Genomic DNA, 18,512 nt, shown 5'->3' with positions numbered 1-18,512 from the left:
TACTATATGGCCATATCATCGTTGAAACTAGAAAAATGTGTTAACTCCGTTTTCATTGAAAATTGACTTTGAATGCTATCTAGTGGCCATTGTTAATATCTACCCGTCTTGGAAATGATGTAATTCCAAAAAAATTGTAACATTGTTAAATCATGGATTATTTAACTCCATAACCATATATTTGTAAACGAAACCATAATGTTTTTTGTCTCTCCTGTTAAGTAGCATTTGGAGTTACACAATTTTCACAAGTTTCAATGACGGACGATATAGGAAAAATCAATTTGATTTCAATATTAAAATATGTACTGCATCGCAATGTAAAATTTACAGTTTTACAAACAGGGATAAAATTGATACAACGTAATTTTCATAGGATAATTGTTATATTTGAAGTCTTGCAATAACTATTCTATAATAAATATAAAAATATATTATCGTACAATAAAAAAAGTAGGATTCCACTGTAATCATGAATTTGATTAGAATATAACCATTCTTTTCGTTTGCCTATGGGTCTTTAAAACAGTGCAAAAGCATTCATCGGTTCAGATGTTTTTATTTATTATTGTCAGACATAAAATAATTATCAATGAGGTAAAAGTGCAATAGTTCATTGATGCACTTAATGAGTTTTTACCTCTGGTACGATATGCTCTTATATTTCAAACGCAGTTCTCAGTAGAAATACAAAACCATTGTGTAACTTTAACGTAAACCTGTTTAATAAGTGAAAATAATAATTATGAGAATATATTATCATGTATAAAACAACTGTTGGACTTTACATTGGTTACAACAATGACATTATTAATGGACAATGCACTCAATACAGTAGCTAGCAAGTAAATTCGCGCATAGCGACATTCGCACATGTATAGGTAGACGTTACGCAATTTCCATTATGTGATATCACGCATCGGGAATTTATAGCAATATCACCTTTATTGTAATGGCGTTAGAACAGTGTTTCTAGTGTCAATGTTCATTTGAGCAAACCCGTTCGAACCGAACCATTCGGCAGACCCGACAAAAAGCATCAGGAATTTATAGCAATATCACCTTTATTGTAATGGCGTTAGAACAGATTATGCCATTCGGCAGACCTGACAAAAAAGTGAGTGTCATTTTTTTTTCCAGGTGCTTCGTCCATATTAATGTCATTGGGTTACAATGATATTATCAATAAGTGTTGACCAACAAAACTGGATACAGTTTAAAAGTGTGCCAGGCAAAAGATCAAATGGTTATAATCTAACAACAAATTATATAACAACCATAGTATGCCTGTCCCAAATATAAACATTGTATATGCCATTTTTTATATAAATTCACTTTTATTGCATATTGTAGGCACCTATAATTTCATCTTTTATGTTTTTCCTAGATTTTAGAAATTAAAAAAATCGCATTTGTGCATTTCGTAAACATTACTTGTTGGCATATACAATGTTTTTACTTGGTGCAGCCAAGTATTGCTCAGAATCCGCCCAACGGATTAATAATCTCTCGATTTTATTCAAAGGTAGATCAGTTTTTCTGCTCTAAAATGGAGCATTTAGACCTCCCCTCCGCAGTATGGAGGTAAGTACACAAACAGATGTTCTTTTAACCAAGATCAGTTGTTAGACGTCCGGTCAACCCCTTAGGCACAACCTCATTACATTAGTGGCGAGGGGTAGAGGTAGGCTATTGAGATTTGAGATAAATAGTGCACACTAAACGTTGTCAGTGATACTTATTTGTTTTCATTGAAATAAGAATACAAGTTGCAGATGGTATTGGTTAATTTTTTAAACTTTACTAAACCCTGTCTAACGCAAGTTATTAAATCATACATAATTTTAGATATTTTATAGGTAGAAGAATATTTTTTATCCACTATGGTTTGGTTGAGGCAGCGTTTAATTAAATTTTATAGATTAGTCGACATCATCTGCAATTTATATTCTTAGTTCAATGAAAACAAATAAGTATGACTGACAATGTTTAGTGTGCATTATTTATGTTTGATCTTAACAGCCTATTTCCACCCTTCGCCAATGGATTACATACACCACAAACGTGTGAATTTTATGCCTGAGGATAATTAGAAGTGAAACGCGCTAACCTGTCTTTCATCGGGCGGCTCCATTTATTAAAATGTAATAAACATTACAACTTTAGATTCAGCCACACGGACCGCAAACAGAAAACATGTGGTAACCTGCAGTTGGTTACAACTGGCATGGAAAGCAATGCCTTTTATGCATCTATCAATTTCAAGAATCAACAGACATAAGTACTATCTGCCAGCATATGTACTTCATTTATTGACTTCTCAGATTAACAGATTTAAAAAAAATATAGGTATATATATCAGCTGTTTTAAATTAAATTGTTAGGGTAAATAATTATTATTTTTTCATTGTTTACAAACGCAAAAAGCGTATGTTTTCTGTGATTGATTGCTGTCAGTGTAGGCCGGCCCTTAGTTCAACTCATATATTGCTCTATAAATATCTATAGCAATTAACTATTGAGTATCAAGTAAATGTGCACAGGAAAATATATGGGCGGATTCAAAAATAAAAATGAATGCATATTACATCTGACTCATGTGTACAGTATGGCACCGTCTCTCGCCATCATGATAAAAAAAATCTCCTGCAAGTTCTCATAGTGACACCACGGAGAGACTGCGCTATACAGTATGAATGAATAATACTAGTACACAAATTACTTTCTATAAACGATAATGACTATGAATATATTGTTTATATAATATAGTATAAATAAAGACAAACACTTATCATTATTGTTAAAATAATATACATTATAACTTGCATTTTGCCATAATGAATAAAAATTTAATACATACAATGTTAAATTTAACAATAAAGTTTTGTAAAGTCATTTTCATAATAATTCTGTGTGCAAAATAAAAGGTTTAAATCACTTCTTAACAAAAAGAAGATAAGAGTCTTTGACAACTTTGTATGTTTTTATGTAAAAATTACTACATAATTCAGAGGAGTTGATTCGACTCACCCCTTTTTCCATTTACGCATATGAATTGTGGTTAATTTGGCATAATGTCGTTGTATCGTAAATACCTCCAATGTGGTGATTTTGACGGAAATGAATTATTGATACCACATCATGCGCATTTTTTTCCTCTACCATGTTTTACATCACTTGTGGAAAGATCTAATAAAAAATTAAATCACCAAATAAAATCGATATTAAATTAATACTATGTGAGAGCATTCAAAATCATGCACCGTAAATAATCCTATGTGAGCGTCCGCCGCAACAGATCAATATTAAAATAATCTTATGTGAACACGGCATGTTTACACATGATTCAACGTATTCAACACGGTGCATATAGGGATCTACAAAAAATGTTAAAACATATCATTTACGATCATCTTTTAAAACAGTTTTTTTCGATTATCTCAGAATATGACCCAACTCACATAGGAGGTATTTAAAATACAACAACGATAATAAACTAATTTTTTAATTACCTTTCTTTTACTTTCGCACACAAAATTATATAGGTAGGTAGGCATATGGAACTGTTTGATTATTTTCCCTTTAGACATTATTTTATCAAAGATTTTGTTTAAATTTTTATTTGCATTACATAATTATCCACTCATAAATAAATTTACAGTATTATAGATAGATTAAATTACTTGTTTCTACATACAAAGAAAAGTTATCATGAATATATTTTGGATAAAATTGTTCATCTAACATAAGATATTATAATGTTAGTATGTACATGTAACAACATGCATCTGAAATACATACAAGCCAGAGTAAGGTGCAAAATTTCATGAAAAATACTCATCCATATTACATACAATGTATAAAATGTTAATACTATCAAAGAAAATTCAACAAAAATCTATCAACATTAAGTACTTAGTTAATCTGTTTTGTCAGTTCCTGAACGTTTACCGTACCTAATTGGAATGTACAAAATGTTGTGAAACACATGAATCTAATGTTACAGTATCTGTATAGGCCGATTTTAGTGAAACTTCATGTCAATGGAGATTACTAACTAGTAAATAACAGCTACATAATTTTATATTCCTAGCAACTAAATTATGCATTTATTGTTAGATCAAACGCAACACCACCGAATCAAACGAGTTCCGTCCAGTAAAATCTCTTTTCTTCCACATTTGTGAATATTATGCTTTATTATTATTAAGACGGGCCGCATATCTAAATTCATCTCTACTGCAACACATTAAATATGTCAATGTGATTTTGTTGATATTCACAGAACACAATATGTAACCTAATGTAATATATAGTGTGTCCTTGGTGTTTGCTGCTACGCAAACGCAGAGTCGTCGGTCATTTCTAATATATCGATTTGACGAGATGATTTTGTCTTAGGCCAGTAGTTAGCACATAAGAAAGACAGTTGGTAGAAACATTTGAAATGTCTAGTGAGTGGCCAAGCAGATGAATGAATCAATTAACAGAGAACTCAAAATTCAAAACAGACTACTCAGTTTGCCGTCGACAGACTCTATGTCATATGGACGGACCAGATCAAGAATGCTACAAGTTTTTCATGGACACACTGTCATTGAATACCGAGAAGGGTGAAACAAAGCCGGGGAGAAGGCTGCCCAATCTTTTGCTAAAGCCTCATTTAATCTACAAATACAAAAAGGTGATTCAATTATATAGAAGAGATCACAATCTTAACGATAGATAACATATTAAAAATAATTTGAATCCTATTACATACTTTGCACGCGTGAAAGTACTAAGCAAAGAGGATCAACTACATTTTCAGTTATTGTGAGATTAAATAAATTGCACTATATTTTGGTTTCAATAATTGCACATATTATGAATTGATTACATTTTGTTATTTTCTTAATTTGGTAAGTTATGTTTTGAAAGTAACTTGTACTAAACTGGGCAAAACAATTACAATTTTTTTTCCTCAACATTTAACGTTGATTAAGTTATGTCATATTAGATACTAATTTACGTGTTACCATTGAGCATTCAGTAATTTTTCAATAACATTGTTCAAAACTACTTTCAGTGGTTTTGCCCTTAATTTATATTAAACAACATTAATTAGCCAGTGCACACTAAGAATAGAATGTAAGCAATAATTTTGCTCAATGACAAATTGTTTTGTTGCCACACAAAAAAAGTAAATAAAAGATTTAAGAACTTCATTAAAATTACTGACTTTTGGCATTCTGGCGATATTTCCAGGGTATATGGTTCAATACCATGGCCCCTACAAGGGAGGGGGCTGACAAGGCTATAGCGTTGAGGCCCGGGGTCAGAAGGGGCCCGGTGAGGCGAGTCGACAAGATAAATGTGATAAACACACATAACAAATTTGCTTTGATAGTAAAAAAATATCTATTTTCCTTCAATAATGTTATATTTAAAATCCTGTAGTTGTACAATAAAATTTTTAATTGTGTATCGATACTTGACAACTCCGTAATTCAAATGGATGTATTAAAATATACAAAAAAAACACTAAATATACACATTAATTTTACCACGTAAACCATTTGGAAAACGCTACTTAGAGCGTCACATTGCCTTTATCCTTAGCAATAGGTAGGGGGCCCGAAAAAGATTCTAGCCTGGGGGTCAGGTTCAGGATGTGGGGGCCAGGTTCAATACATTCTTCAGGCGCACGATAGTCTGCAGTCAAATCGAAGTTGAGTGATTGTGCAAGTTTAAACACTTTGATGATAGCAGCCTTTCAAGTGACGTTATCATGGCGTGCTGAAAATGCCGGTTTCCATCGCGCACGTGTTACCCATGCTGCTGCATGGCTATAACCCTTCAGCTTTTAAGTTTGAACTTTAGGGAAACAACTGCCTCATGAATGCTCAAGATTCTGAACAGATGCGTTAGGATTACTTGAGAGTGTGTGCCCTTATATATTATAAACCCTGTAGATTCCGTCGTTGCGGATGACCCTTTCTCACCCTGCAGCGATGCTATTGAGACTGAAATGGCGAGGCGCTGGACCAAAGAATGCGCAAAAGTTTCAATGTAATACATCTCGATTTGGCAACAAGACTACCTATAGTGCGCACATGCTTTAAATCTATGGAATGCATAAAATATATGGAATTAATAGTCCCCTTTCACATCCAGTCTCAATAATTTTGTTTTGATTTAATCTTATGCGTCGAAATGTATGAAATTTACTTCTCATTACTGTCAAGTGTATACAGCCTGCACAGATACTGTCAACATAAAAGAGAAATAATGCTAGGTACACAGGTTACAATTTAGGATTTTGTTTGGTACAATAATATACAATTTATAGACAATGACTCATTTTCAGAACTGTACCAAAGTGGTTCAACTCAGAACATTGAAAATAGAATTTTCGATCCATCAACTACACTCTATTCTGGCAGTTGTATTTATTTTTAACGTGAAATCTGCACCTGCGTATGGACAATATTACAATAGTAATAAATAATAGGCATATACTTTTAAAGTGGGCGAGCAGGTGCTAAATTTTGTGTTAACAGTCAACAGAACTGCTAGAATACGGCCACCAGAGTTTTGTCACATTAGAGCAGTCAACACGACCAAGAAAATAAACATTTTACTGTATTTCTTGGATTTGTATGTTTAAAAATAAGAGTATGTACCATTTCTGCACGGAACTTCAGCAATAAAGATTAAGAGCGGTACAGTTTTTCCAAATGTGATTACTATAAATAAAACAGTTAATTGCTTTAATCTCCACAGCTTTTTATTTTATTATCGGAGAAAACATTACTAAATTCTTCTAATGGGTGGTAATACCAGTAAAATAAAAATAAATCTCACTAAGATGCGATATACATTCGCTCGGATCGCACACTTGTTTGTTGCAGAAATGGTAGACACACTGTTATTCTTTATCTTCTTCTTTCACATAGAAGATGAAAGGGAAAGAAATATTATTTAAATAATTATTATAGATCGATAAGTTTAATCCGAATATTAAACACGGAGCAGAGAGACTATACTACTATTTTTAAATGCTAGCGATAACCATGAGGACAACAGCACTATCGAATTTCACTCGTTCATAAGACTATTTTGTAATCCTGAAGCACTGACGGCCACGGCTCTAGTGTACCAACGAATTGGTAAATGATTTATGAGGAATTTCGCAACAGAAAATATTATTTCAACAATTTTCAATAAATGTCTTAGGGTCACACTTTACACGGATCGTTCCTGCGTTAGACTGTGTCATCTGCAAAAAGAGAAAATAATGCATTTACATATATTCATTTTAGTCTAATTTAGGGTCTACAGACTCATAACATAAAGCTAAAAAAACATATATATCGCACCGTGAGTGTAAAACCAAGGCATCTGCAAAATACATATTTTGGATATATTAGGGTTTGAAGTTTTCGTTTTGTTAGGACCAATAGAGTTTCTAAAAAAAAACCATAATATTTGGTTTATATCTACATTATATTGCATGTTCTTTCAGCTACTTCACTTTTACATTATCAAGTTCACGACTTTTGCAGTTGTTTCGCATTTAATCTCGAAATTGAAAAATTTGCAGATGCCTTGGTTTTACACTCACGGTGCGATATGTATTAACAAATTTATCAAATGTGAGATTTAAACCCTGCATCAAAATCAACATCTGCAACTACTTCACCGTGGTGGTTATTAGAATGAGTAGGTACATGAATCAAAATCGAACATCTATTATATCCGTGTATGGCGTGAATATGTTATGTCTAAAAACATCAATTCTCAGGGCAGCTATTTATTTGTAAGGTTGGTTTTCTGTGGTAAATCAGGAATGTTTTTAAATTTAATTTGTTGAGAATTTACAAACATTTTACTAAAATTTAAAAACATCCAATAACATAATTATTACAGTCGAACTTGGTTATTACGAGGAAGATGGGACCGACTGAATTTGCTCGTTATAAGCGTTACTCGTTATATCAGAGAATACGTTTTTTTAAATGAGCGGTCACGTAACACAAAAAGTCGCAATTCAAACAAAAATACACTATTAGAATTTTTCCCCGAAACAAGCATGGCATTTATAACTACAAAAGAAGTTGTTTATTGTAATAAACGCTGGTAGATACCTATTTACTTCACAAACCTTGGATTTTTTTTATATGCGTGGATAGTTTTTCAATCTTGTCGGCGAAAACACTAATTAGGTATGTACTTAGACACTTAACTAGTGTAATAAATGTAATCCGAACCCAGCGGCATCCTGTACGTCGGATTTTATTGCTTAGGGTCGAAATGTTTTTAAATGATCAACACAATTTTAATAAAATTTTTGATGATATTTTAGCTCGGTATATCCGATAAGGAGCTCGTTATAAAAGTGAATACACGTATTGAGAAAATCATAAACTAAAATGTCAATGAATGTTTCCCAGTTATATCCGAGATCTAGCTATATCCGTGATCGTAATAACTGAGCTCGACTGTATAAATTGATTTACCACAGAAAGCCGAACGTACAAAAAGCTGCCTTGAAAATTGATGTTTTTAGACTTATCAACATATTCACGCCATACAATCCATTTACAAGGGCATGGATTTAATGCTGATAATATGTATTATCGCGGCCATAACAAGAAAATGCATGTGTAAACTGCAAATTGCAAGATTCCATGCATGAATCAAAAATGTTAGGAAGTTACTGAATTTTCACGCGACAGTTGGAATTTGTTTGATATCTGCGCCTGCGCAGTAGAACGATAGTGGCAAGCCTGCCGAAAAAAAAACCAGCTATACCGCTCATAGATTCACTTTGAGGTAAACCGATTTTTACGACTATCAAATAGTACCATAAAATGACAACATCACCTCTCGCTTACTCTTGAAGAATGAGATTGATAAGACAGTCTGCACTTTTACTTGTGTAAACAGTTATTATTGCGATAGTCGTGTACAAGCGGTAATAGTACATATTAAATTAATAATAATTTTAAGTTTTACTGTAAAACAAAAATTAAGTTCAGCATGAAAAAAATATAGCAAAAATTTCTTACCGTGATACCACCAATTTGTCTTCTTAGGGTTTTTATTACAGGTTTTGACATAGAAAGCATTATCAGGAGGCCTTTTCTGAAATTGAATTATACAGCGTTAATATCAAATGATAATAATATTCATCTGATTATAATGGCATCGTCATCTGGCTAACTTGCAGATACTGTTACATGTAAATTTTACGTATTACATTTCACTGTAACACAGTTCGCCGTGAGCTTTCCTATCAGAAAGAGATGAAAAAATTACACTTTGTTCATGGAGCATTGCAGACAATAATTTTCCAATTTTATTAGATCCAAACCTAACCTAACTTAACTTAACCTAATAAATAATCCAGTATATTGGCTATTTACAAAATTTGTTTGCCGCTGGCTTCCTGTAGAGCAGCGATACTCAACCTGCGGCCCTTTAAGCTTTTATGTGCGGCCCGAAACACATTTATTATCAGGAATTTCGTATATCTTGAGATTCATTTTGACTTTAACGCACAGATAGTGACACCCGAAGAGGATTGTCATTATGGTCCACATCAGATCTGGTATAAGAGTGTTGCTATTGCACACGATTATTTTTAAAATCTCAAAAATGTTTTGTAAAAAAGGGGGGTTTTCATGATTTTTTTCGTCACACCAGTAGTGATGCGGCCCGTGTTACTTTACAAATATAATATGTAGTTGGCCCGAAGAAAAAAAAGGTTGAGTATCATTGCTGTAGACTGTAGACCGACAAGAATCGTGTTTTATGTAGACATAAATTTTATCTCAGTACTATTCGACCCAAACAGGTTGGACGGTCTTTAATATACGACCTCATATTTTCGATACAACATTTCACGGTGAAGTGTGATACGGCGAACTACATACGTACAAATTTCCGGACACGGCAGATACAGGGGGTCTTCATTAGCTGAGTGTCCGCAGTAACGAATTTGCAGGTAAATGCGAAAAAAACTATAAAAACACAAGCACAATAGTTCACAGTCATCAACTGTCACTTTCAATCCCATACTCTTACGTTATTTCTGTCTGGCTCACTTGTCTTTTTTTTCTTAGCGTGTCCCAATTAAACCAAAGTTCTCCGTTTTAAGCCGATTCACTTTAAGAAGTATTTTTTCAGTCCTAATTACTCTCGGATAACGAGGATCTTCTGTACTCATTTTGGACCAAGAAATATTTTTATGCTTGACTAATGGAATGGAAAATCACGAATCACTATACACTATTTATTCTGCAGTTTATCATAACGCTAAAATTTATACGAAAAGGGTTTGCCATCCCTGCTATGCATAACATGAGTACATTTCAATCAAAGGTGAATTTTGAATCATTCCGACAGTAGAGGACAACTTACTGTACTCCTAATTCAAATATGTAATGACATGATTTAAAAAAGTATATAACATATTTGAATTACCTTATCTTTGCAACTGCTGAGCATGGAGACAATTGAGAGGCAGACAGAGCGCACGGAGAGAGCCGGAGACCAATCGTCCGTCAATATGGAGAGGCAGATGTGGCCATTTGAATAGATGTGAGGATGCACCGGTATGTTATTGCCAATGAATGTCACCTATAAAACAATCAATGCAATTTTCAAACACACGATAAAACATGGAGGCTTACAAATGGAAGAAGAATTTTTGGATCTCACAGACAACAGCGTGATGTACATTGTAGAGGTTTTACCCAACTCAACTGTCACGTCATTGTCTATGCTCATGTTTGGGGCATAGACAGTGGCGAAGCGAAAATAAAAAACTGATGGTTGTCTAGAGACCTCGTTATGTAGAAGTTATAAGGACGCTCAGTCCTTCGCTGAATTATCAAGTTAAAAGATTTATGTTAAACCTTAGCGATATAACATAGCACCATGTTATTTGGCATGTAATAACAAACAAGTTAATGTGCGCCATAATATAAATGATATAAAACATCAATTCGTGTATCATTCAACACTGCCCAGCAACCTTCAGATAATAAACATATAATGGGTGTAGTTGAAACAAAGTAAGTAACGACCACATCCCTTATAATCTACAAACACATCAGTCCTTGTGTTCATTCAGATGCATGATAGTAAAACGCTGAGATAAATCGCAGTAGACCAATGTGTCCAAAATAGATATTTTGTTAAATTCCTTGTGACTTGCCATGTTATTTTTTTTTTATAATAACCATACCCTTGCTTTTTCGTACAAGGTGGTTGGGTGGGTTAGTTGCATTGATGTGGGGCTAATTAGGTGCCTCCGTTTATATCTTTAATTTTCTTTATGGCCAGGATTAAATATTTTGTGTAGTGTTCTTGTGTTGTTCTATTGCTTAGTGCTTCGTGAGGCTTTTGGAGGTCAATTTCGTGATTATGTTGTCTACATCGAGTCCTGAGAGTCCATCGCTCCCTTTCTAGTATAGGGCAGTCGTTGATGACATGCCACACAGTTTGAGATGTGTTGCCGTCACATGGACAACAGTCGTCATCCCTCAATTTAAATCTTTTTAGATAAGCTCGCACCGATCCGTGGCCTGTTAGTATCTGTGTGAGTTCATGTGATATTTTTAAGTTCCTGGCAAGAGTGATGGCACAGTTTATGTTTGGAATAAATTTCTGCGTTATTGATCCTGTGGCGGATGTTGTGTATCTGTGGTTCCATAGCTCTATGGTATCTTCGTTTAGTTTTTGTTTTGCGTAACTCAGAGGGAAGTGTGTATAGGTTAAAGGTCTTTTGTCTGTTGTGGCTTGTTTAGCGTATTTATCAGCTTCCTCGTTTCCGGCTATCCCTGTGTGACTTCTTATCCAGAAGAATCTGGGGTTTGTTCCTATCATTCGAAGCTGTGTTGACAGTGTTAAAATGTCTCTTACAAGTGGATGTGTCGATGATGGGTTTTGGAGAGCTACCAGACTGGATTGGCTATCTGAGAATATGTTTACATAGTCGTGTCTGTGGAACTTTAATCTTTTGAGTGTCCACTCGAGAGATTCTCTGATAGCAAATATTTCTGCTTGGAAAACAGTGCAGTAGCTTTCGAGCTTAAATTTTCGGGGTGTTATTAATGTTCCATTTTCGTAGGCTACAAAAGCTGCCCCTACTTTGTTATCGATTAGACTGCCATCTGTGTAGATCTCCAATCCTGTGATGTGGTATTTTGTTTTAGTGTCTTCGTCAACTGTTCCTATGTGTTCTATATTTTCTAGATGTCTGTTGCCAGGATGTGGAAGTTGTGTGTAGTGTATTTTATTTTCGTATGTTCTGTCTGTAGGTAAGTGTCGGGGAAGTATGTGGCTTGTTTTAACTTGGTATATTCCTGTAAGTTCTTGTATTTTTATATCTATTGGCGCTATTCCTGCCAGGGCTTGTGCTGACGTTAGCGATATTGTGCGATATCCCTTGCAAATTGATATTGCGAAAGGTCTTTGCGCGGAATTCAGTCTTTTTTGGATCGACTTTCTGTGAGTTGCTTTATTCCAGACCGATGCCGCGTAAGTTAAGGTTGGCTCCACAGCTCCATGATATATAATTTTTAAAACTTCAGGAGACGCCCCCCAAGTGGCTCTTGCTGTTTTTAAAAAGAATTTTCCCATTTGAGCTGCTTTCTTACATATGTAGTCGACGTGTTTCGCCCAATTACTGTGCCTGTCTAGTATTATGCCAAGAATTTTAAAGGAATCGACCAACTCTTTCGGTTTTCCTTTCCACTGGATTTCTGGTGTTCGTATTTTCCTTTTGTTGATAAACTTGCCATGTTGTATTTATTACATTTTAATCAGCGTCAGAGATCTTCAATATTCGACAATAAGAATCATTTGGTTCAGTTTATGTTGATGGAAACAAAAATTATATACCTACATATGGGAAGGAATTATAATGTTATAATTATTGATTTGATTGCTGACAAAGTATCATATTAAGCAGAGACTTAATTCTTATGCACTAATAGTATTTTTTTAAATCAAATCTATGTAACTGTATGTAACTTTTAAATTAAACACTGGACTTTTTTATTAATTGAACTGGCGTTTAGATGGTAGAAGCCGATTGTAATTGACTTTCTTAGAATGCAATTATTTTAATAAAATAACTGCTTTATTACCCAAGTTGTAGAAATAAATCTTTCTAATGTATGTAATAACAATAAATGAATGGAAAGAAAACCACACCACTGTTGTATACAAGGGGCGTAGCAGACAAGTTTAATAGAGTACATCTTCTCTTTCTGACATGATTTACAGATCATGAACGTTCGCTGTTTGATTTGTTGTCATGAGACGAAAATAATATATATTTCTCAAATAGTGGGACAGAATGATTATTGTATTTATTGCATTCATGCAGTCGAAAAAACTTTCCATAGGTTATTTAAAATGCAGCAACGACTTTGGGTTTTGTCTCCGCCAGTAAATTTGCAGGTGTTTGCCTACTTATTTGCAGTGATTAAATTTATTACTTTCCAAGAAAAAAAAGTATTTTACAATTATTTATTTCGATTTATATGGATAAAAATGGCCTTTGGGACCAAATTCCATTTCGAATTAAGAAATAATTAATATTTCAATTCGTAATGAACTTTTTGTATGAAAAATGATTCTTGGGGGTTAAAATTGATGAAATATTTGATTTAGCGAGTTTCGAATTATCGGGGTTTTACTGTAGAAAAGTACGGGATAATTACGGACCAATTTGATTAGTTTCGTTGATTTGCCCTGTAAAATTTGTGAGTAATGAAATTCGCAGCGAATGTTCCGTTGCAAATTCGCACGCTCGATGCAAGATGGTCGCTCAAAGTTTGCTCTTGCCCGTAAGCCGATATGAGCATCATAGTTCAAGTGACACGAAACATTTGCAGCTGCGAATAAAACGAATGTTGTTACCTTTATACATCACAGAATTAACAAAAGTTTTTTAAATAGATAGATATATAAAATTAAAATTTTGTTCGATTGAACAATTTCGCAAACCAGTATCAGGGCACTAATCCACCCTTGATTTTTTGCACGGTTAAAAATTGTGTTTGCACTATGCAATATTTGTACAGTGAATTGATTCTGCCCAAGACGGCCGAGCGAATTGAGTGTCAGCTAATAATGTCGTGGGTCCGAGATTCGAATTCTGAGTCTGGCAAATACACATTTTGTTTTTCAATTTGTGTTTAGAGTCAGAGTATGGACCTAATAAATTGGGCAAGTGGCTAACATTTATTTCTCGTAAAAACAAAAATCTGTTAATACAAACCTCCACCCTGTGGAGCCACTCATATGATCCTATTACGTTCGGACATGGTCAAAAGAAAAGAAGAAAGAGAGAAGAATTGATTCTGCATGCCATTCACAACCAGAATTCTGGGAAATTCTTCCCAGGACGCTCCCAGCACAACTTTGAAGTCAAACTTCTGTTTGCCACTTCACAGTGTTCGGACGTGGTGGATGGTAAGCATATTTTCCTACAGCAGACTGACGAAACTGAAAGGGTAATTAAAAATAAGCCGGCCAAATGACTTACCTCGGGGGAATCGAACGGATATTTGTGAGTGAATTTGAATTGCAGTAAGAATTGCTCGCCTTCATACAACGTCCCAGTTACCCCCTCCATATGAACTATCCATCTGAAACAGAAACATGTTGCGATGATTTACTGTGAATGTGAATACATACACATGTAATACAATAGAGAAAAAGAATGTTGATATTGCTTTCATACAGGCGACGGGTGGTGCGATGATTTCAATTATTCAACAAAAGGTTTCCGTACGAGATTAAGCCACAATAGTGTTGCATTTTAACACTTAACTGATTTATTTCATGTTTTGTCTAAAAGACGATTCTATTTAGGAAATTTCTAAATATTAACAATGTCAATTCCAATTTGATAGGGAAAGGTAAATTACCATATTCGTTAATCGAAAATAATTCTTACGAGCAAGGAACACAAAAATAAAAAATGTGTGGATAAATATGGCATACCGACGATGGTCGTGCGACTTAAACGTCGGCCTATAACGTCATGGTTCGAATCCTGGGTCTGGCAAATACACACATAGTTTTTCAATTTGTATTTGAAGCAGAGTATGGACCTAATAGGTTGGGCAAGTGGCTGCTAACATCCATTTCTCATAAAAACAAAAATCTGTTAATACAAACCTCCACTCTGTGGAGGCCCATAATATGATCCTATTAGGATCGGACATTGTCAAAAATAAACATGTCAAGTTACATTAAATAGTTATTTGTACCATAATATGCATCAAAGTTTGTCACGTAAACAAAACATGCATTCAAATTTGGTAATATTTGAAAACACATAACCGACATTAAGTAATAAACTAAAACTAGCTTCAAAGCCCTGGTCTATAGGGACTGGCTTTCGCATTTCTATTTTATTAATCTATTCCATGGTTACGAGGAATGGTTGTTATCTATTCGCTCAAGCCATTGGGTCCTTGCTCTTTAATAGACCATCATTAAACCAATGTTATTTTAATTTGCTTAATAGTACTTGCCCAATTTGAGGGTCGAGGGTTCGAGTACGGCTGAGTGAAATTAACGTGTTTGTTTAATCAATCCGTCGAGAAAACAAACAATCCATCCTCGTAAAAAATCTGGTCAGTATTAACACACTGTAAAGGTGGTTAACCTCTCTTATTTCATTATATTACTTTTCAGAAGGTGCATATGGCCACCACTTTAAGAGAATGTTTCATTAGGTACTTAAGGCATTTTGATTTTGGTTGTTAACCGATGCTGCAAATTTTTTCAGGTAGATGAAAGGAAATAAATCACCGCTCTAATGAATCAAATGAAATCAAATACCTAAAAAAGTTAGTACATACTTAATGATTATTTAACGGTTACCTTGAATCGTAAAAAATAATTTAATTATGTAGTTAGTGAAATATGTTAGACTATGTGACACCCCCGTATGGTCCCCATTTGGGGATGTCTTTGTGTATCTGGAGCGGCCCGAATCGGTATCAAATGCAACAAATAGTAACGGCTGATTGCGAAAATAATTAAATAATGTTAAATATCTGCCGGCAACATTGTCTGATTAGCGTTAAAAAAAAATACGAATGGCAATGCTGCATTTTGTACGGCTCTCAAGTGACCGTTGGTTTTAGCGGGAGAAGCGTTTTTGACAGCAACGCTGTAAGCAGTGTTAACCTCGCTATCCGTCAAAATTGAATCGAAAAGAATTTGTATAAAAATGTAACCGTTTAGAATATATTAACGTAAATATACCTTGCCGTTTCCAAAACGATTCCGGTGTGTTATCTGTTCACCTCCACATCCCGAATCCAGGCGAAAAACAAGACAACAAAATAAAAGTGACAACCTCCACATCCCGAATCCAGGCGAAAAACCAGACAACAAAATAAAAGTGACAGCATGCTATCACTTTCGAAAATGGAGGGAAATGATAACTAGTTAGTTAATATTGAAATAAGGCCCACAATAAATAGTCAGGCCGTCATATGAAACTGTAAACTTCGATGGTAGTGCTAGTTATTGCTTATACTTTGAATGCAATATGGTGTAGTATTTGTAGAAATTAACGATTGTTGCATACTGAAATAAATGGTAATAATCAAAAATATTCATTTATTGCCAACAGGATCCCGTTACCGCATCGCATTCGAAAATAATCTATAGCTAGCACTGCCGTAGTAATTCACAATTTAGTGCCACGACATGAATATTGAATTAACAATGTGACGAACTAGCAACATCTATAAACAGTATTGCATTGGTTAAAAAGTTGAATGTGTGTAATTATTGATCAGAAATCCTAACTTAGAAGTGTGAAATAATTAACAAGACACTGCGGAGAAAAAAAAAGATTTGGAAATATATTATATTATTATATAAAAAAAAAATACTTCAGAAAAGTTGACTATTGAGAGTTTATAAAATCAAATTTGTCACATTTTGTCACATAACGCTGTGCATGTGCAATTTATTTATAATTGTTTTTGTCCAACAGATATTCTTCACCACTACCATCCACGTATATGTTGTAAAAATAATGCTATTTTTATACATAAATTAATTGATAGTTTTTATTTCATGGCGCCTTTATATCGTCTCTGTTCTGGCAGAACACACTAACTGGAGAATACTAGTTTTGAGTAATTTGACTTTGAAGTTGTTAAAATGTTTGAAATAATGGTATATCATGTGAGTTTATTAAGTAATCGTAAAAAGGATGACTTTAAAATAAAGACTGTTTATTTATTAAGATTTCCAGACGGTAAAGTTTGAAATAAGGAACATTTTGGTACTAACTCAATATGTAATTTTTTCGAATTAGTGTCTTCTGCCAGAACAGTGACGATATTATGATTATTTTGTGGTGCACACTTTGAATACCGCTGACAAAACTCATATCAACAGAGTTACCAATCGTCATTTGAATTATTTATTAGGCACAAAGCATTATTTTAAAAATTACATTGGTGAATGTCCAATGTTATTGTACTTATTAGAGACAAACTAGATGTCATGTATATTCAAATATGTAGATTAGACAACTTGTTACCTACGTGAAAATAATACGAGTGATTAGTATAATTTAATTAGCAACGACTCATTAGGTAAAAAAAACAACAGTATAAAGGTCGGGTTTTGATTTTTATAGTTTTATAGAAAGTAAATACTATTTTATGGAAAATATCATCAGGTATTGATAGTAACATATTGATAAACATTTCCAAATCATTCTCAACGTACGTAATTTTGATCGCTGTGATTGGCTTAGGAAATGTTATGCTGTCACAATCGGATTATAAACTGATTTCATCACTGGAGGAGAAAATTCAAAATAAAAATAATGATTTACTTACATCGTAAGGTTTTGACTCGCTTGATCTCCATCGACTGATACACCAGGAGGAGGTTCTTTCATTAGAGACATCAACTCTTTCTGTAAACGTTTCTAAAACAATAATAAACCCGATTATTTTCAATGTATGTATTTTCAAAGGCTTTCTTTTTGTCTTTGAAAGATCAATGATTTGGCTCATCGATATCTTTGGAGTTAGTCATTGATACTAAAGTCGTCGCAATTTCGCATGATGGCTATTACAATAGATTAATCATAATCGTATTTTCAATTTGACAGAGCCGTCATGAGAAAAAGCGCTTGAAAGATTGGAAATAAAATATTATAAATACACAAACCTCGGACGGCGACACAGCGGCCATCGTTGATCAATTCAATTGATTTGATAGAATATTGGTGTTGCAAGTCGTAAGCCATTTTAACAATTTATTCCCCTGACATTTCGGCTTTTTTTGAAAACAAAAACATCACAACCTTTTAAATAAAATCATATTTTTATTACGCTTTTTTACTAGAATTAAATTTATGTAAATCTAAAGTTTGATTGTTAATAGTTATGTGTATTAACTAATAAAACTGAGTATCCCCTGTGTAATTTATTTTATATTATATTGTTATATTTTACGTT

The 18,512-nt window shown here is 33.8% G+C and overlaps 1 protein-coding gene across 1 annotated transcript; it reads right to left on the bottom strand.

Moving 5' to 3' along the window:
- Positions 1-4,900: 4,900 nt before the first annotated feature.
- Positions 4,901-18,268, bottom strand: LOC147063701 (ubiquitin-conjugating enzyme E2 W). The gene is made up of 6 exons (XM_085960118.1): positions 18,223-18,268; positions 17,886-17,977; positions 14,549-14,651; positions 10,471-10,626; positions 9,054-9,129; positions 4,901-7,261 (listed from the first exon to the last, which is right to left on the bottom strand). The coding sequence occupies exons 1-6, from the start codon at positions 18,244-18,246 to the stop codon at positions 7,248-7,250; spliced, it is 465 nt and encodes a 154-aa protein (XP_085816244.1). The 5' UTR covers positions 18,247-18,268; the 3' UTR covers positions 4,901-7,247.
- Positions 18,269-18,512: the final 244 nt, after the last annotated feature.

This window comes from Rhyacophila brunnea, unplaced genomic scaffold, assembly GCF_057557595.1.
Source record: "Rhyacophila brunnea isolate RB1 unplaced genomic scaffold, BYU_Rbru_1.0 scaffold_9, whole genome shotgun sequence".
Taxonomy (NCBI): domain Eukaryota; kingdom Metazoa; phylum Arthropoda; class Insecta; order Trichoptera; family Rhyacophilidae; genus Rhyacophila; species Rhyacophila brunnea.
The sequence above is the reverse complement of the archived record's forward strand: the minus strand, read 5'-3'. Positions and strand labels throughout refer to the sequence as shown.